Raw genomic sequence first — 21,314 nt, forward strand, 5'->3', positions numbered from 1 at the left:
AGAACCAGTGGCATTTACATCTGCAGAACGTGAAGAACCAGTAGCATCTAACGAACGTGAATAACCAGTGGCATCTACATCTACATAACGTGAAGAACCAGTGGCATCTACATCTGCAGAACGTGAAGAACCAGTGGCATCTACATCATGTGAAGAACCACTGGCATCTATATCTACAGAATCTCAAGAATTAGTGGCATTTACATCTGCAGAACGTGAAGAACCAGTAGCATCTACATCTGCAGAACGTGAAGAACCAGTAGCATCTACATCTGCAGAACGTGAAGAACCAGTGGCATCTACATCTGAAGAACGTGAAGAACCAGTGGCATCTACATCTGCAGAACGTGAAGAACCAGTAGCATCTACATCTGCAGAACGTGAAGAACCAGTGGCATCAAAAAAAGTTGTAACACTTACTTGGGACTATCGTTTTTAATGGAAAAAGAACGGCTAAAACACTGTAACATGATAACATATGTTTGTTAATAGCTTCAAAAATTCGAAGAGTCTCCCACTTGTTCGCTATCATTGGTCTTCAGCGCACATTTATATTGTTGCAAATTCTAAGAAGGGTTAACATCTTTTTGAAGCACGCTGTATTTGGAGTTTGCGGTGTCTCTCTCTGTCTCTCTCTCCCTGTGGTCGAGCGGATGTTTCTCCGGGTCCTCCGGTTTTTCCCCCTCCGGAGGACCCGGCTGAAGGAGTGGACTGATGATGATGATGATGACAATGGTAGTGATTGTTGTTATTTACGATCGTGTGTAACCCTCGCCGCCATGTGTTGTTTCAAGGGCTTGGCCGGAAGCAGAGGGGAGGCTGGATTGAAAGGTGATAAGGTGATTTACATGACCACATCCGTGACCGTATCTCAGAGCGGAATCCGAATCGCGATAATAATTCACAACAAGGGTTGTTTTTTGGGGGTTAGATCGCCTAAATATAAATGCCTGCACACGGCCAATTCCTAAGGCGGTGTCACGCAAACAAAATGTGCCGATGAGTTAACTGCTTCGGCATACCGGTTTTACACACCTGTCAACCCCTTGTCGGTGCCCTACCTTATCACAGATCAGCTCAGACCTTACCGGTCACCCCGTGCCCCTCGTAAATCTCAGCGTTCACCCTACAAAGTCCCATCACAAGGGAGAAACGCCCGTATTGAAACGGCTGTACGCCGCGTGGGCCTGAAAACTCAATTACGCTGCACAAGCGATACGATCTGCGGATAACCGCAGATAGTATCGTGCAGCCTGCAAGCAACACGAAATAATCACGTGATGAACATTGCACGTGGAACTTATTTTGCACCGTACGCAGCCGACCGTGCTAATCGGAGGTGCGTTACTTTCAAGGGAACGGCGCCGGGGGAAGGAAAGTGCTGCCCTCTGCTGTGTGTGTGGACCAATGTCACTTGAGTAAGAAGAAGATGGGGATCTCAGAGGTAGCTCTGTCATGTCCACTTCCATGGGCCGTTCTGTGCGCACCAGAGCGTCGCTTGAATAAGAAGAAGAAGGGGATCTCAGAGGTAGCTCTGCGATATCCGCTTCCGCGGACCGTTCTGCGTACTGCGATGGCGACGTGACACCCCCCACAGTAGCGCGGTGGCGATGAAGTGAAACGGTGAAATAAACGGCGTGTGATTCATGCCGTGTGAATTTGCAGGGCCCGGAAGGTGTCCCCGGTGAAAATGGAAAACCCGGATTCCCAGGGGATAAGGTGAGAGGCCTGCGAGAGAGTCGCCTGCGTTGATCTCGAACGCGCAACGAGGTCCAGGTGGCGACATTTTTTTATATTTTCCGGATTTTTACGATTTTTTTAACACGTTCCTGTTTCGGATTTATCCGATCGCACGGCGTGACGTCGCGGGAAGTGATGTCACGCTCGTCACCGATGACGTCACCGCGGGAAGTGATGTCACGCTCGTCACCGATGACGTCGCGGGAAGTGATGTCACGCTCGTCACCGACGACGTCGCGAGAAGTGATGTCACGCTCGTCACCGATGACATCGCGGGAAGTGATGTCACGCTTGTCACCGATGACGTCACCGCGGGAAGTGATGTCACGCTCGTCACTGATGACGTCGCGGGAAGTGATGTCACGCGCATCACCGATGACGTCACCGTGGGAAGTGATGTCACGCTCGTCACCGATGACGTCACCGCGGGAAGTGATGTCACGCTCGTCACCGATGACGTCGCGGGAAGTGATGTCACGCGCATCACCGATGACGTCACCGCGGGAAGTGATGTCACGCTCGTCACCGATGACGTCACCGCGGGAAGTGATGTCACGCTCGTCACCGATGACGTCACCGCGGGAAGTGATGTCACGCTCGTCACCGATGACGTCACCGTGGGAAGTGATGTCACGCTCGTCACCGATGACGTCGCGGGAAGTGATGTCACGCGCGTCACCGATGACGTCACCGCGGGAAGTGATGTCACGCTCGTCACCGATGACGTCACCGCAGGAAGTGATGTCACGCTCGTCACCGATGACGTCACCGCGGGAAGTGATGTCACGCTCGTCACCGATGACGTCACCGCGGGAAGTGATATCACGGTCGTCACCGATGACGTCGCGGGAAGTGATGTCACGCTCGTCACCGATGACGTCACCGCGGGAAGTGATGTCACGCTCGTCACCGATGACGTCGTCACCGCGGCCTGCTCCGTCCGTCGAGCGATTTGCCATGGCTGCCCCCTTTAACCAAGTCGCACTCTGCATGGGGTTGTGTTGTGAGCCCCCCACCACCATGCTGCAGCGACTTGGTGACCTTTGAAGCTTTGTTTAATGTGAAGAATAATCCAGACTGGCGGTGGTTCTTCACTAATTTAGTAATCTAGACCAGCGGTGGTTCTTCACTAATTTAGTAATCTAAACCAGCGGTGGTTCTTCACTAATTTAGTAATCTAGACAGGTGGTGGTTCTTCACTAATTTAGTAATCTAGACAGGCGGTGGTTCTTCACTAATTTAGTAATCTAGACCGGCGGTGGTTCTTCACTAATTTCATAATCTAGACAGGCGCTGATTCCTCACTAATTTAGTAATCTAGACAGGCGGTGGTTCTTCACTAATTTAGTAATCTAGACCGATGGTGGTTCTTCACTAATTTAGTAATCTAGACTGGTGGTGGTTCTTCACTAATTTAGTAATCTAGACAGGCGGTGGTTCTTCACTAATTTAGTAATCTAGACTGGCAGTGGTTCTTCACTAATTTAGTAATCTAGACTGGCGGTGGTTCTTCACTAATTTAGTAATCTAGACCAGCGGTGGTTCTTCACTAATTTTATAATCTAGACTGGCGGTGGTTCTTCACTAATTTAGTAATCCAGACTGGCGGTGGTTCTTCACTAATTTAGTAATCAAGACTGCCGGTGGTTCTTCACTAATTTAGTTATCTATACTAGCGGTGGTTCTTCACTAATTTAGTAATCTAGACTGGCGGTGGTTCTTCACTAATTTAGTAATCTAGACAGGCAGTGGTTCTACATTATTTAGAAATCTAGACTGGCGGTGGTTCTTCACTAATTTAATAATCTAGACAGGTGGTGGTTCTTCACTAATTTAGTAATCTAGACAGGCAGTAGTTCTTCACTAATTTAGTAATCTAGACTGGCGGTGGTTCTTCACTAATTTAGTAATCTAGACTCACGGTGGTTCTTCACTAATTTAGTAATCTAGAAAGGCGGTAGTTCTTCACTTATTTAGTAATCTAGACTGGTGGTGGTTCTTCACTAATTTAGTAATCTAGACTGCCGGTGGTTCTTCACTAATTTAGTAATCTAGACTGGCGGTGGTTCTTCACTAATTTAGTAATCTAGACAGGCGGTGGTTCTTCACTAATTTAGTAATCTAGACTGCCGGTGGTTCTTCACTAATTTAGTAATCTAGACAGGTGGTGGTTCTTCACTAATTTAGTAATCTAGACTGCCGGTGGTTCTTCACTAATTTAGTAATCTAGACTGGGGGTGGTTCTTCACTAATGTAGTAATCTATACTGGTGGTGGTTCTTCACTAATTTAGTAATCTAGACAGGCGGTGTTTCTTCACTAATTTAGTAATCTAGACAGGCGGTAGTTCTTCACTAATGTAGTAATCTAGACAGGTGGTGGTTCTTCACTAATTTAGTAATCTAGACAGGCGGTGGTTCTTCACTAATTTAGTAATCTAGACTGTCGGTGGTTCTTCACTAATTTAGTAATCTAGACTGGCGGTGGTTCTTCACTAATTTAGTAATCTAGACTGCCGGTGGTTGTTCACTAATTTAGTAATCTAGACCAGCGGTGGTTCTTCACTAATTTAGTCATCTAGACAGGCGGTAGTTCTTCACTATTTTAGTAATCTAGACAGGTGGTGGTTCTTCACTAATTTAGTAATCTAGACAGGCGGTGGTTCTTCACTAATTTAGTAATCTAGACTGGCGGTGGTTCTTCACTAATTTAGTAATCTAGAGAGGCGGTGGTTCTTCACTAATTTAGTAATCTAGACAGGCGGTGGTTCTTCACTAATTTAATAATCTAGACTGGTGGTGGTTCTTCACTAATATAGTAATCTAGACAGGTGGTGGTTCTTCACTAATTTAGTAATCTAGACCAGCAGTTGTTCTTCACTAATTTAGTAATCTAGACTGGTGGTGGTTCTTCACTAATTTAGTAATCTAGACTGGCGGTGGTTCTTCACTACTTTAGTAATCTAGACTGCCGGTGGTTCTTCACTAATTTAGTAATCTAGACAGGCGGTGGTTCTTCACTAATTTAGTCATCTAGACTGGCGGTGGTTCTTCACAAATTTAGTAATCTAGACTGGCGGTGGTTCTTCACTAATTTAGTAATCTAGACTGGCGGTGGTTCTTCACTAATTTAGTAATCTAGACTGCCGGTGGTTCTTCACTAATTTAGTAATCTAGACTGGCGGTGGTTCTTCACTAATTTAGTAATCTAGACATGTGGTGGTTCTTCACTAATTTAGTAATCTAGACAGGTGGTGGTTCTTCACTAATTTAGTAATCTAGACAGGCAGTGGTTCTTCACTAATTTAGTAATCTAGACTGGCGGTGGTTCTTCACTAATTTAGTAATCTAGACCAGCGGTGGTTCTTCACTAATTTAGTAATCTAGACTAGCGGTGGTTCTTCACTAATTTAGTAATCTAGACTGGCGGTGGTTCTTCACTAATTTAGAAATCTAGACAGGCGGTAGTTCTTCACTAATTTAGCAATCTAGAGAGGTGGTGGTTCTTCACTAATTTAGTAATTTAGACAGGCGGTGGTTCTTCACTAATTTAGTAATCTAGACTGGCCGTGGTTCTTAACTAATTTAGTAATCTAGAGAGGCGGTGGTTCTTCACTAATTTATCAATCTAGACAGGTGGTGGTTCTTCACTAATTTAATAATCTAGACTGGTGGTAGTTCTTCACTAATTTAGTAATCTAGACAGGCGGTGGTTCTTCACTAATTTAGTAATCTAGACCAACAGTGGTTCTTCACTAATTTAGTAATCTAGACTGGTGGTGGTTCTTCAATAATTTAGTAATCTAGACTGGCGATGGTTCTTCACTACTTTAGTAATCTAGACTGGCGGTGGTTCGTCACTAATTTAGTAATCTAGACAGGCGGTAGTTCTTCACTAATTTAGTAATCTAGACAGGTGGTGGTTCTTCACTAATTTAGTAATCTAGACTGGCGGTGGTTCTTCACTAATTTAGTCATCTAGACTGGCAGTGGTTCTTCACTAATTTAGTAATCTAGAGAGGCGGTGGTTCTTCACTAATTTAGTAATCTAGACAGGCGGTGGTTCTTCACTAATTTAGTCATCTAGACAGGCAGTGGTTCTTCACTAATTTAGTCATATAGACTGGCGGTGGTTCTTCACAAATTTAGTAATCTAGACTGGTGGTGGTTCTTCACTAATTTAGTAATCTAGACTGGCGGTGGTTCTTCACTAATTTAGTAATCTAGACTGGCGGTGGTTCTTCACTAATTTAGTAATCTAGACTGGCGGTGGTTCTTCACTAATTTAGTAATCTAGACATGTGGTGGTTCTTCACTAATTTAGTAATCTAGACAGGCGGTGGTTCTTCACTAATTTAGTCATCTAGACTGGTGGTGGTTCTTCACAAATTTAGTAATCTAGACTGGCGGTGGTTCTTCACTAATTTAGTAATCTAGACTGGCGGTGGTTCTTCACTAATTTAGTAATCTAGACTGCCGGTGGTTCTTCACTAATTTAGTAATCTAGACTGGCGGTGGTTCTTCACTAATTTAGTAATCTAGACATGTGGTGGTTCTTCACTAATTTAGTAATCTAGACAGGTGGTGGTTCTTCACTAATTTAGTAATCTAGACAGGCAGTGGTTCTTCACTAATTTAGTAATCTAGACTGGCGGTGGTTCTTCACTAATTTAGTAATCTAGACCGGCGGTGGTTCTTCACTAATTTAGTAATCTAGACTAGCGGTGGTTCTTCACTAATTTAGTAATCTAGACTGGCGGTGGTTCTTCACTAATTTAGAAATCTAGACAGGCGGTAGTTCTTCACTAATTTAGCAATCTAGAGAGGTGGTGGTTCTTCACTAATTTAGTAATTTAGACAGGCGGTGGTTCTTCACTAATTTAGTCATCTAGACTGGCCGTGGTTCTTAACTAATTTAGTAATCTAGAGAGGCGGTGGTTCTTCACTAATTTATCAATCTAGACAGGTGGTGGTTCTTCACTAATTTAATAATCTAGACTGGTGGTAGTTCTTCACTAATTTAGTAATCTAGACAGGCGGTGGTTCTTCACAAATTTAGTAATCTAGACCAACAGTGGTTCTTCACTAATTTAGTAATCTAGACTGGTGGTGGTTCTTCAATAATTTAATAATCTAGACTGGCGGTGGTTCTTCACTACTTTAGTAATCTAGACTGGCGGTGGTTCGTCACTAATTTAGTAATCTAGACAGGCGGTAGTTCTTCACTAATTTAGTAATCTAGACAGGTGGTGGTTCTTCACTAATTTAGTAATCTAGACTGGCGGTGGTTCTTCACTAATTTAGTCATCTAGACTGGCAGTGGTTCTTCACTAATTTAGTAATCTAGAGAGGCGGTGGTTCTTCACTAATTTAGTAATCTAGACAGGCGGTGGTTCTTCACTAATTTAATAATCTAGACAGGCGGTGGTTCTTCACTAATTTAGTCATCTAGACAGGCGGTGGTTCTTCACTAATTTAGTCATATAGACTGGCGGTGGTTCTTCACAAATTTAGTAATCTAGACTGGTGGTGGTTCTTCACTAATTTAGTAATCTAGACTGGCGGTGGTTCTTCACTAATTTAGTAATCTAGACTGGCGGTGGTTCTTCACTAATTTAGTAATCTAGACTGGCGGTGGTTCTTCACTAATTTAGTAATCTAGACATGTGGTGGTTCTTCACTAATTTAGTAATCTAGACAGGCGGTGGTTCTTCACTAATTTAGTAATCTAGACAGGCAGTGGTTCTTCACTAATTTAGTAATCTAGACCGGTGGTGGTTCTTCACTAATTTAGTAATCTAGACCAGCGGTGGTTCTTCACTAATTTAGTAATCTAGACTAGCGGTGGTTCTTCACTAATTTAGTAATCTAGACTGGTGGTGGTTCTTCACTAATTTAGAAATCTAGACAGGCGGTAGTTCTTCACAAATTTAGCAATCTAGACAGGTGGTGGTTCTTCACTAATTTAGTAATTTAGACAGGCGGTGGTTCTTCACTAATTTAGTAATCTAGACTGGCCGTGGTTCTTCACTAATTTAGTAATCTAGAGAGGCGGTGGTTCTTCACTAATTTAGTAATCTAGACCAGCAGTGGTTCTTCACTAATTTAGTAATCTAGACTGGTGGTGGTTCTTCAATAATTTAGTAATCTAGACTGGCGGTGGTTCTTCCCTACTTTAGTAATCTAGACTGGCTGTGGTTCTTCACTAATTTAGTAATCTAGACAGGCGGTAGTTCTTCACTAATTTAGTAATCTAGACAGGTGGTGGTTCTTCACTAATTTAGTAATCTAGACTGGCGGTGGTTCTTCACTAATTTAGTCATCTAGACTGGCGATGGTTCTTCACTAATTTAGTAATCTAGAGAGGCGGTGGTTCTTCACTAATTTAGTAATCTAGACAGGCGGTGGTTCTTCACTAATTTAGTAATCTAGACCAGCAGTGGTTCTTCACTAATTTAGTAATCTAGACTGGTGGTGGTTCTTCAATAATTTAGTCATCTAGACTGGCGGTGGTTCTTCCCTACTTTAGTAATCTAGACTGGCTGTGGTTCTTCACTAATTTAGTAATCTAGACAGGCGGTAGTTCTTCACTAATTTAGTAATCTAGACAGGTGGTGGTTCTTCACTAATTTAGTAATCTAGACTGGCGGTGGTTCTTCACTAATTTAGTCATCTAGACTGGCGATGGTTCTTCACTAATTTAGTAATCTAGAGAGGCGGTGGTTCTTCACTAATTTAGTAATCTAGACAGGCGGTGGTTCTTCACTAATTTAATAATCTAGACAGGCGGTGGTTCTTCACTAATTTAGTAATCTAGACAGGCGGTGGTTCTTCACTAATTTAATCATCTAGACTGGCGGTGGTTCTTCACAAATTTAGTAATCTAGACAGGTGGTGGTTCTTCACTAATTTAGTAATCTAGACTGGCGGTGGTTCTTCACTAATTTAGTAATCTAGACTGGCGGTGGTTCTTCACTAATTTAGTAATCTAGACTGGCGGTGGTTCTTCACTAATTTAGTAATCTAGACATGTGGTGGTTCTTCACTAATTTAGTAATCTAGACAGGCGGTGGTTCTTCACTAATTTAGTAATCTAGACAGGCAGTGGTTCTTCACTAATTTAGTAATCTATACAGGTGGTGGTTCTTCACTAATTTAGTAATCTAGACCAGCGGTGGTTCTTCACTAATTTAGTAATCTAGACTAGCGGTGGTTCTTCACTAATTTAGTAATCTAGACTGGCGGTGGTTCTTCACTAATTTAGAAATCTAGACAGGCGGTAGTTCTTCACAAATTTAGCAATCTAGACAGGTGGTGGTTCTTCACTAATTTAGTAATTTAGACAGGCGGTGGTTCTTCACTAATTTAGTAATCTAGACTGGCCGTGGTTCTTCACTAATTTAGTAATCTAGAGAGGCGGTGGTTCTTCACTAATTTAGTAATCTAGACCAGCAGTGGTTCTTCACTAATTTAGTAATCTAGACTGGTGGTGGTTCTTCAATAATTTAGTAATCTAGACTGGCGGTGGTTCTTCCCTACTTTAGTAATCTAGACTGGCTGTGGTTCTTCACTAATTTAGTAATCTAGACAGGCGGTAGTTCTTCACTAATTTAGTAATCTAGACAGGTGGTGGTTCTTCACTAATTTAGTAATCTAGACTGGCGGTGGTTCTTGACTAATTTAGTCATCTAGACTGGCGGTGGTTCTTCACTAATTTAGTCATCTAGAGAGGCGGTGGTTCTTCACTAATTTAGTAATCTAGACAGGCGGTGGTTCTTCACTAATTTAATAATCTAGACAGGCGGTGGTTCTTCACCAATTTAGTAATCTAGACAGGCGGTGGTTCTTCACTAATTTAGTAATCTAGACAGGCGGTGGTTCTTCACTAATTTAGTAATCTAGACCAGCAGTGGTTCTTCACTAATTTAGTAATCTAGACTGGTGGTGTTTCTTCCATAATTTTGTAATCTAGACTGGCGGTGGTTCTTCACTAATTTAGTAATCTAGACTGGCGGTGGTTCTTCACTAATTTAGTAATCTATACCTGTGGTGGTTCTTCACTAATTTAGTAATCTAGACAGGCGGTGGTTCTTCACTAATTTAGTAATCTAAACAGGCAGTGGTTCTTCACTAATTTAGTAATCTAGACAGGTGGTGGTTCTTCACTAATTTAGTAATCTAGACCAGCGGTGGTTCTTCACTAATTTAGTAACCTAGACTAGTGGTGGTTCTTCACTAATTTGGTAATCTAGACTGGCGGTGGTTCTTCACTAATTTAGTAATCTAGACAGGCGGTGGTTCTTCACTAATTTAGTAATCTAGACAGGCAGTGGTTCTTCACTAATTTAGTAATCTATACAGGTGGTGGTTCTTCACTAATTTAGTAATCTAGACCAGCGGTGGTTCTTCACTAATTTAGTAATCTAGACTAGCGGCGGTTCTTCACTAATTTAGTAATCTAGACTGGCGGTGGTTCTTCACTAATTTAGAAATCTAGACAGGCGGTAGTTCTTCACAAATTTAGCAATCTAGACAGGTGGTGGTTCTTCACTAATTTAGTAATTTAGACAGGCGGTGGTTCTTCACTAATTTAGTAATCTAGACTGGCCGTGGTTCTTCACTAATTTAGTAATCTAGAGAGGCGGTGGTTCTTCACTAATTTAGTAATCTAGACCAGCAGTGGTTCTTCACTAATTTAGTAATCTAGACTGGTGGTGGTTCTTCAATAATTTAGTAATCTAGACTGGCGGTGGTTCTTCCCTACTTTAGTAATCTAGACTGGCTGTGGTTCTTCACTAATTTAGTAATCTAGACAGGCGGTAGTTCTTCACTAATTTAGTAATCTAGACAGGTGGTGGTTCTTCACTAATTTAGTAATCTAGACTGGCGGTGGTTCTTGACTAATTTAGTCATCTAGACTGGCGGTGGTTCTTCACTAATTTAGTCATCTAGAGAGGCGGTGGTTCTTCACTAATTTAGTAATCTAGACAGGCGGTGGTTCTTCACTAATTTAATAATCTAGACAGGCGGTGGTTCTTCACCAATTTAGTAATCTAGACAGGCGGTGGTTCTTCACTAATTTAGTAATCTAGACAGGCGGTGGTTCTTCACTAATTTAGTAATCTAGACCAGCAGTGGTTCTTCACTAATTTAGTAATCTAGACTGGTGGTGTTTCTTCCATAATTTTGTAATCTAGACTGGCGGTGGTTCTTCACTAATTTAGTAATCTAGACTGGCGGTGGTTCTTCACTAATTTAGTAATCTATACCTGTGGTGGTTCTTCACTAATTTAGTAATCTAGACAGGCGGTGGTTCTTCACTAATTTAGTAATCTAAACAGGCAGTGGTTCTTCACTAATTTAGTAATCTAGACAGGTGGTGGTTCTTCACTAATTTAGTAATCTAGACCAGCGGTGGTTCTTCACTAATTTAGTAATCTAGACTAGTGGTGGTTCTTCACTAATTTAGTAATCTAGACTGGCGGTGGTTCTTCACTAATTTGGAAATCTAGACAGGCGGTAGTTCTTCACAAATTTAGCAATCTAGACAGGTGGTGGTTCTTCACTAATTTAGTAATTTAGACAGGCGGTGGTTCTTTACTAATTTAGTAATCTAGAGAGGCGGTGGTTCTTCACTAATTTAGCAATCTAGACAGGTGGTGGTTCGTCACTAATTTAATAATCTAGACTGGTGGTAGTTCTTCACTAATTTAGTAATCTAGACAGGTGGTGGTTCTTCACTAATTTAGTAATCTAGACCAGCAGTGGTTCTTCACTAATTTAGTAATCTAGACTGGTGGTGGTTCTTTAATAATTTAGTTATCTAGACTGGCGGTGGTTCTTCACTACTTTAGTAATCTAGACTGGCTGTCGTTCTTCACTAATTTAGTAATCTAGACATGCGGTAGTTCTTCACTAATTTAGTAATCTAGACAGGTGGTGGTTCTTCACTAATTTAGTAATCTAGACTGGCGGTGTTTCTTCACTAATTTAGTCATCTAGACTGGCGGTGGTTCTTCACTAATTTAGTAATCTAGACAGGCGGTGGTTCTTCACTAATTTAATAATCTAGACAGGCGGTGGTTCTTCACTAATTTAGTAATCTAGACAAGCGGTGGTTCTTCACTAATTTAGTAATCTAGACAGGCGGTGGTTCTTCACTAATTTAGTAATCTAGACCAGCAGTGGTTCTTCACTAATTTAGTAATCTAGACTGGTGGTGTTTCTTCCATAATTTTGTAATCTAGACTGGCGGTGGTTCTTCACTAATTTAGTAATCTAGACAGGCGGTGGTTCTTCACTAATTTAGTAATCTAGACCAGCAGTGGTTCTTCACTAATTTAGTAATCTAGACTGGTGGTGTTTCTTCCATAATTTTGTAATCTAGACTGGCGGTGGTTCTTCACTAATTTAGTAATCTAGACTGGTGGTGGTTCTTCACTAATTTAGTAATCTAGACAGGCGGTGGTTCTTCACTAATTTAGTAATCTAGACTGCCAGTGGTTCTTCACTAATTTAGTAATCTAAACAGGCGGTGGTTCTTCACTCATTTAGTCATCTAGACTGGCGGTGGTTCTTCACTAATTTAGTAATCTAGACTGGCGGTGGTTCTTCACTAATTTAGTAATCTAGCCTGGCGGTGGTTCTTCACTAATTTAGTAATCTAGACTGGTGGTGGTTCTTCACCAATTTAGTCATCTAGACTGGCGGTGGTTCTTCACTAATTTAGTAATCTAGACAGGCGGTGATTCTTCACTAATGTAGTAATCTAGACAGGCAGTGGTTCTTCACTAATTTAGTAATCTAGACAGGCGGTGATTCTTCACTAATTTAGTAATCTAGACCAGCGGTGGTTCTTCACTAATTTAGTAATCTAGACTAGCGGTGGTTCTTCACTAATTTAGTAATCTAGACTGGTGGTGGTTCTTCACTAATTTAGTAATCTAGACTGCCGGTGGTTCTTCACTAACTTAGTAATCTAGACCAGCGGTGGTTCTTCACTAATTTAGTAATCTAGACAGGCGGTAGGTCTTCACTAATTTAGTAATCTAGACATGTGGTGGTTCTTCACTAATTTAGTAATCTAGGCAGGTGGTGGTTCTTCACTAATTTAGTAATCTAGACAGGCGGTGGTTCTTCACTAATTTAGTAATCTAGACTGGTGGTGGTTCTTTAATAATTTAGTTATCTAGACTGGCGGTGGTTCTTCACTACTTTAGTAATCTAGACTGGCTGTCGTTCTTCACTAATTTAGTAATCTAGACATGCGGTAGTTCTTCACTAATTTAGTAATCTAGACAGGTGGTGGTTCTTCACTAATTTAGTAATCTAGACTGGCGGTGTTTCTTCACTAATTTAGTCATCTAGACTGGCGGTGGTTCTTCACTAATTTAGTAATCTAGACAGGCGGTGGTTCTTCACTAATTTAATAATCTAGACAGGCGGTGGTTCTTCACTAATTTAGTAATCTAGACAAGCGGTGGTTCTTCACTAATTTAGTAATCTAGACAGGCGGTGGTTCTTCACTAATTTAGTAATCTAGACCAGCAGTGGTTCTTCACTAATTTAGTAATCTAGACTGGTGGTGTTTCTTCCATAATTTTGTAATCTAGACTGGCGGTGGTTCTTCACTAATTTAGTAATCTAGACTGGCGGTGGTTCTTCACTAATTTAGTAATCTAGACAGGCGGTGGTTCTTCACTAATTTAGTAATCTAGACTGCCGGTGGTTCTTCACTAATTTAGTAATCTAAACAGGCGGTGGTTCTTCACTCATTTAGTCATCTAGACTGGCGGTGGTTCTTCACTAATTTAGTAATCTAGACTGGCGGTGGTTCTTCACTAATTTAGTAATCTAGCCTGGCGGTGGTTCTTCACTAATTTAGTAATCTAGACTGGTGGTGGTTCTTCACTAATTTAGTCATCTAGACAGGCGGTGGTTCTTCACTAATTTTGTAATCTAGACTGCCGGTGGTTCTTCACTAATTTAGTAATCTAGACAGGCGGTGGTTCTTCACTAATTTAATAATCTAGACAGGTGGTGGTTCTTCACTAATTTAGTAATCTAGAGAGGCAGTGGTTCTTCACTAATTTAGTAATCTAGACAGGCGGTGGTTCTTCACTAATTTAATAATCTAGACAGGCGGTGGTTCTTCACTAATTTAGTAATCTAGACAGGCGGTGGTTCTTCACTAATTTAGTAATCTAGACAGGCGGTGGTTCTTCACTAATTTAGTAATCTAGACCAGCAGTGGTTCTTCACTAATTTAGTAATCTAGACTGGTGGTGTTTCTTCCATAATTTTGTAATCTAGACTGGCGATGGTTCTTCACTAATTTAGTAATCTAGACTGGCGGTGGTTCTTCACTAATTTAGTAATCTAGACAGGCGGTGGTTCTTCACTAATTTAGTAATCTAGACTGCCGGTGGTTCTTCACTAATTTAGTAATCTAGACAGGCGGTGGTTCTTCACTCATTTCGTCATCTAGACTGGCGGTGGTTCTTCACTAATTTAGTAATCTAGACTGGCGGTGGTTCTTCACTAATTTAGTAATCTAGCCTGGCGGTGGTTCTTCACTAATTTAGTAATCTAGACTGGCGGTGGTTCTTCACTACTTTAGTAATCTAGACTGGCTGTGGTTCTTCACTAATTTAGTAATCTAGACAGGCAGTAGTTCTTCACTAATTTAGTAATCTAGACAGGTGGTGGTTCTTCACTAATTTAGTAATCTAGACTGGCGGTGGTTCTTCACTAATTTAGTCATCTAGACTGGCGGTGGTTCTTCACTAATTTAGTAATCTAGAGAGGCGGTGGTTCTTCACTAATTTAGTAATCTAGACAGGCGGTGGTTCTTCACTAATTTAATAATCTAGACAGGCGGTGGTTCTTCACTAATTTAGTAATCTAGACAGGCGGTGGTTCTTCACTAATTTAGTAATCTAGACAGGCGGTGATTCTTCACTAATTTAGTAATCTAGACCAGCGGTGGTTCTTCACTAATTTAGTAATCTAGACTAGCGGTGGTTCTTCACTAATTTAGTAATCTAGACTTGTGGTGGTTCTTCACTAATTTAGTAATCTAGACTGCCGGTGGTTCTTCACTAATTTAGTAATCTAGACCAGCGGTGGTTCTTCACTAATTTAGTAATCTAGACAGGCGGTAGGTCTTCACTAATTTAGTAATCTAGACATGTGGTGGTTCTTCACTAATTTAGTAATCTAGACAGGTGGTGGTTCTTCACTAATTTAGTAATCTAGACAGGCGGTGGTTCTTCACTAATTTAGTAATCTAGACTGGCGGTGGTTCTTGACTAATTTAGTAATCTAGACTGGTGGTGGTTCTTCACTAATTTAGTAATCTAGACTGGCGGTGGTTCTTCACTAATTTAGTAATCTAGACAGGCGGTGGTTCTTCACAAATGTAGTAATCTAGACAGGCAGTGGTTCTTCACTAATTTTGGTAATCTAGACAGGCGGTGGTTCTTCACTAATTTAGTAATCTAGACCAGCTGTGGTTCTTCACTAATTTAGTAATCTAGACTAGCGGTGGTTCTTCATTAATTTAGTAATCTAGACTGGTGGTGGTTCTTCACTAATTTAGTAATCTAGACTGCCGGTGGTTCTTCACTAATTTAGTAATCTAGACCAGCGGTGGTTCTTCACTAATTTGGTAATCTAGACTGGCGGTAGTTCTTCACTAATTTAGTAATCTAGACAGGTGGTGGTTCTTCACTAATTTAGTAATCTAAACTGGCGGTGGTTCTTCACTAATTTAGTCATCTAGACTGGCGGTGGTTCTTCACTAATTTAGTAATCTAGGCTGGCGGTGATTCTTCACTAATTTAGTAATCTAGCCTGGCGGTGGTTCTTCACTAATTTAGTAATCTAGACTGGCGGTGGTTTTTCACTAATTTAGTAATCTAGACTGTCGGTGGTTCTTCACTAATTTAGTAATCTAGACAGGCGGTGGTTCTTCACTAATGTAGTAATCTAGACAGGCAGTAGTTCTTCACTAATTTAGTAATCTATACAGGCGGTGGTTCTTCACTAATTTAGTAATCTAGACCAGCGGTGGTTCTTCACTAATTTAGTAATCTAGACAGGCGGTGGTTCTTCACTAATTTAGTAATCTAGACTGCCGGTGGTTCTTCACTAATTTAGTAATCTAGACAGGCGGTGGTTCTTCACTAATTTAGTAATCTAGACTGGTGGTGGTTCTTCACTAATTTAGTAATCTAGACTGGCGGTGGTTCTTCACTAATTTAGTAATCTAGACTGGCGGTGGTTCTTCACTAATTTAGTAATCTAGACTGGCGGTGGTTTCTCACTAATTTAGTAATCTAGACAGGTGGTGGTTCTTCACTAATTTAGTAATCTAGACAGGCGGTGGTTCCTCACTAATTTAGTAATCTAGACTGGCGGTGGTTCTTCACTAATTTAGTAATCTAGACTGGCGGTGATTCTTCACTAATTTAGTAATCTAGACTGGCGGTGGTTCTTCACTAATTTAGTCATCTAGACTGGTGGTGGTTCTTCACTAATTTAGTAATCTAGACTGGCGGTGGTTCTTCACTAATTTCATAATCTAGACAGGCGGTGGTTCTTCACTAATTTAGTAATCTAGACTGGCGTTGGTTCTTCAAAGCCAGCAGGGGGCCCACCCGGTTTCCTCCGTATTCTTGTGCAGGGAAATGTAGTTTTGACATCCATATGGCGTACAGCCGTTTCAGTACGGGCAACATATGTTGTTGTTGGTGTGTTTGTTTGTGTTTCTCCCTTGTGATGGAACATTGAGATTTATACTGGCACGGGGTGACTAATATGGTCTGAATTGGTCTGTAATAAGGTAGGGCACTGATAAGAGGTTGACAGGTATGGACTCTCATCGCAGCAATGTAAACCTAATAAAAAATGTCAAAATGTTTTTGCTTTTACCAGGTAAGGCCCCACTGAGCTATTTAGCTTTTTTTCCAGAAGCGACCCTGGCTATCGCAAATGATCGCCTCAATTACGTGTCTCATCGTCATCATCGTGTGGAAATGCACAGCGGCCCAAACTCGCGATGTCGATTCTAAACGAGGAGGGGGAAAACACCCGGAGGACCCGGAGTAGAATCCACGCGACCACGGGGAGAGAAGAACTTCCAAACTCGAGACACACAGCAGGCGTTCCGGTCTGGGTCAGGTTCGAACACGCGACCTCCTGTATACCAGGCGAGGTAGTTCACATCTGCTTGCCGCCGTAGCGTTACATTGCGCATGGCTACCCGTCACAACACCCGGAATTCCGGTGGTTACGAGCGGAGTTACTCGGCTCGGCTACCAACCACGATGCTGTGGAATGCAAGGCGGCCGTGTTCACTGCCCTGATGGATTCCCTTCCTCTCCCTCCCTCTCTCTGTGTCACGTTCACAGGGATATCAGGGCATTCCCGGCCTCCCAGGACCCCGCGGCAACGTTGGGCTCGCTGTGAGTTCTTCCTGCCGACTGACTGATCGCACCGCTGCCCACTTACTGATCACTGACTGATCACTGACTGATCGAACCGCTGCCCACTTACTGATCACTTACTGATCACTGAATGATCGCACCGCTCCCCACTTACTGATCACTTAATGATTGCATCGCTGCCCACGCGCTTCACGATCCTCCAGGAACTCAACCCCTGCCCGCCTCTCCCCTCTCATCTCACTCCACTCCCCTCCACGCTCTCTCCTGCCTCGCCCCTCTCATCTCACTCCACTCCCCTCCACGCAGTCTCCTGCCTCTCCCCTCTCATCTCACTCCACTCCCCTCCAAGCAACATGCAGGCTTAACTCTGCATAGCTCGCTTTGTTTGTCGGCTGTTTTGCGGATGGACGGATGCCCACACGGTCGGGTCGGAGCGCCTCCGCCACCCCGCCCTCACTCGACTGGGGTGGCGGTTCTCTTTCGCCCCCCTCCCCGCGAAATTATTTTGTCCAGCAGATGATGAAACGGGGGGTCGGGGGGGGGACCGTTCAGTAGATGCGGTCACCATCGGCGTGACGTCCTAGCCCAGGGTGGCGGCTTGGCCGTCAGTGGCTAGGAGATGTTAACTACCTCGCCCGGTATGCAGGAGGTCATGGGTTCAATCCAAACCCTGACGCCTGCTGCTGCTGTATATTTGGAATTTGCGTCTCTCTCTCTATCTCTGTCTCTCCCCATGGTCGAGTGGATTTTTTTCTCCGGGCCCTTCGGTTTTTCTCTCCACATTTTGGAATCGAAATAACGCATTTTCGACTCAACACTGCCCATAGACTCAACACTGCCCATAGACTCAACACTGCCCATAGACTCAACACTGCCCATAGACTCAACACTGCCCATAGACTCTACAGTGTACCATAGACTCTGCACTGCCCATAGACTCAACACTACCCATAGACTCAACACCGCCCATAGACTCAACACTGCCCATAGACTCAACACTACCCATAGACTCAACACTACCCATAGACTCAACACTGCCCATAGACTCAACACTGCCCATAGACTCAACACTACCTATAGACTCAACACTACACATAGACTCAACACTGCCCATAGACTCAACACTGTCCATAGACTCAACACTGCCCATAGACTCAACACTGCCCATAGACTGAACACTACCCATAGAATTTTGATTTAAAGCTTTCGTGACTGCAGTAATTCATATTCTTAGTTTTTTCGGTAAAGTCACGTTGAAGAGAAACAACAAAATAACAAAATATATATATAAAACAATAAAAAATTCTCACGACGTTTCGACCATAACTCAAACGGTCATCATCAGGTGTGTCGGTTTGCATACATTTATCTTTAAAACGGCACATTTATTTATTTATTTAAAAAAAACCGTTGGCGTCACGCGCAGCGATTGCCAGTTTGCCCAGGACTAGTCCATCTATTTTTTTTTAAAAGAGGAGGGGGGAGACGAAATTTTTTATAATGTATGCTGTCTGAAAGCCACTGTAAGCGTGAACAATAAATCAAGAACTGAAATGATTTATCAAATCTTTCCAATGATTGCTAAGATAGAATCCATCTTCTCGGTTGAAATTGTCTCTGTGCTTGTATATGTGGATAGCCTCATGAACGAATCTCTCATGGAAGCCAGATGGCTTACAAAGAACCTCCGTCTTGGAAAAGTCAATGGCATGTGAGCCTACTGAATTAGAACAATGATCTGCTACGGCCGAGGTGTTGGTCCTACCGTGTTTAAGGTCTGCTTTATGTTCACGAATGCGGTCCGAGACATGGCGTTTGGTTTCTCCAATGTAACTACTACCACAGAGGCAACTTAGTTTGTAGACACCAGGGTATTGTATGTCCGGAATCACATCTTTTACAGACGGAACCAGATCACGGATTTTATGTAATGTGTTGAAACGGACCTGGATCTTGTGTTTATTCAAGATTTTGGAGATCTTTTTTGTGATCCCAGCAATGTAGGGTAAAGTGATGGTTTTGAAAGGCTCCTCAAGAGGGTTCTTCTTCATGGTTTGAGTGATAGCTTTGCGGATTGTATAGTCGGAGTAACCATTAGCCCTAAGAGCTTGGTGTACGTGCTTGAGTTCACTGCTTATGTGTTCCTGGTCGGATATGCATTGGGCTCTATGATACAGAGTCTTGATTAGATAATTCTTCTGTGATGGATGGTGGTGGGAATCCGGTTTCAGATAAGCATCCGTATGGGTAGCTTTCCTGTAGACAGAGTGGCTCATTGAACCATCAGGTCTCTTTTTAATTAGGACATCCAAAAAAGGTATCTTGCCATCTATTTCGACTTCCATGGTAAATCTGATGGCTGGGTGTATGGAATTGATGTGGTCGAAGAATTGGTCTAGAGCAGGCCGGCCATGTGGCCAGATGACAAAAGTGTCATCCACGTACCTCTTCCATAAGGTTGGGCGCAGAGTGGCAGTCTGGATGGCGTCAGTCTCAAATTTCTCCATGAAAATGTTAGCTATAACTGGAGAAAGGGGGGAGCCCATTGGGGTGCCCTCAGTTTGTTTGTAGAATATGAATTACTGCAGTCACGAAAGCTTTAAATCAAAATTTAATCGCCTCTACGGGGAGGGTTTTCACATAACTTTAAGATCCTTCAACAAACTCCGGGATAAGAGAGCTCAGCTGATCGAGTCTCTCACCTTCCTGAAGAGATGCCGCGACTCTGGGGTAATACCAATCGCATTTACACTGACCTCTACTGCTGTAACTTCTTCTAATGCGAAACGAATTCTTTTCAAAACTAGCTTAGCTCTTATCTCAGAAAAAATCAGACGTATACGCACAGAACTAGATCAGTTAGACAAGACACTCTACAAATCACACTTATCATTGACGGCAATAATGTCCACATCGGATTGGGAACATGTAGACAATATGACTGCCTCTTCAGCTGCTACTATGTCGACCAAATGTAAGGAAAACCTGATTTCCAAATTTAACCTCCTCTTCAACAAAAGACCGGACCCACACACCAAAAAGTTAGACGTTAATAAAGTCGTAATTAATCGCAGTAACAGTTCTATTTCCGATGGTCTGAAATCCGTTTTAGCTAAAGGTCTAAACTTTGCAGTCACACCTAAACACATACCAGTTAATGATATAATTGCCCAAGTAGACGTTGCTCTCAGGGGCCTGGGTCACATCGCTGCAGACGTAGCAAGATCTGAAATCGCTGCAACCCTCAAAAACGCTAAGATGCCAGCTAGCAACCTCAGCAAAGATGAGCGTTTTGAATTATATAAATTAAAAAAGAGGAATGATATTGTAGTTCTCTCAGCTGACAAAGGCAATGCTACTGTCATCATGGATAAAATAGAATACAACAACAAAATTAAAGAATTACTCAACGATGGTAGTTATACAAAAATAAAAAGAGATCCCACCAACAGCCTCGTCACACAAACCAACAAAATAATTTCTGATTCAACCGCATTAATTGATCAATCTAAACAGTTTTCGTTGAAACTTTCTGCTGCCAGGCCACCAAGATTATACGGCTTACCAAAAATACATAAAGTTGATACACCTCTTCGTCCCATAGTCTCTACTATCAGCTCCCCCACCTACAAACTAGCTCGTTTTTTGTCTGAAATCCTGCGTCCTTTCACTGGAAAGACCACCTCTGCGGTACAAAATTCTACTCACCTGGTATCAACAATCAAGGGTATTTCCCTGTCCCCAGACGACCTGCTTGTCAGTTTTGATGTAGTTTCCTTATTCACCAAGGTTCCTGTACCTGACACCATTGCAATCATTGAAGACTTGGTTCATCAAGGACTAAACACTGAGGTACCCCCCCCTGGTGAGACACTGTTTAACCAATACGTACTTCACTTGGAATGGAACTTTCTACAAACAAACTGAGGGCACCCCAATGGGCTCCCCCCTTTCTCCAGTTATAGCTAACATTTTCATGGAGAAATTTGAGACTGACGCCATCCAGACTGCCACTCTGCGCCCAACCTTATGGAAGAGGTACGTGGATGACACTTTTGTCATCTGGCCACATGGCCGGCCTGCTCTAGACCAATTCTTCGACCACATCAATTCCATACACCCAGCCA

The 21,314-nt window shown here is 42.3% G+C and overlaps 1 protein-coding gene across 1 annotated transcript in view; it reads left to right on the forward strand.

Annotated features, from left to right (window-relative positions):
* LOC116955462 (uncharacterized) overlaps positions 1 to 21,314 on the forward strand; it is a 200,939-nt gene that overhangs the window by 82,849 nt on the left and 96,776 nt on the right. Inside the window, exons 16-18 of the mRNA XM_076052996.1 lie at positions 795 to 839; positions 1,666 to 1,719; positions 17,152 to 17,205. Of these exons, the coding sequence (XP_075909111.1) occupies positions 795 to 839; positions 1,666 to 1,719; positions 17,152 to 17,205 (153 nt within the window). The remainder of the gene's footprint in view (positions 1 to 794; positions 840 to 1,665; positions 1,720 to 17,151; positions 17,206 to 21,314) is intronic.

The sequence above is a fragment of the Petromyzon marinus genome, chromosome 59 (assembly GCF_048934315.1).
Source record: "Petromyzon marinus isolate PM22_M1 ecotype Great Lakes invasive population chromosome 59, UKy_Petmar_22M1.pri1.0, whole genome shotgun sequence".
Taxonomy (NCBI): Eukaryota; Metazoa; Chordata; class Hyperoartia; order Petromyzontiformes; family Petromyzontidae; genus Petromyzon; species Petromyzon marinus.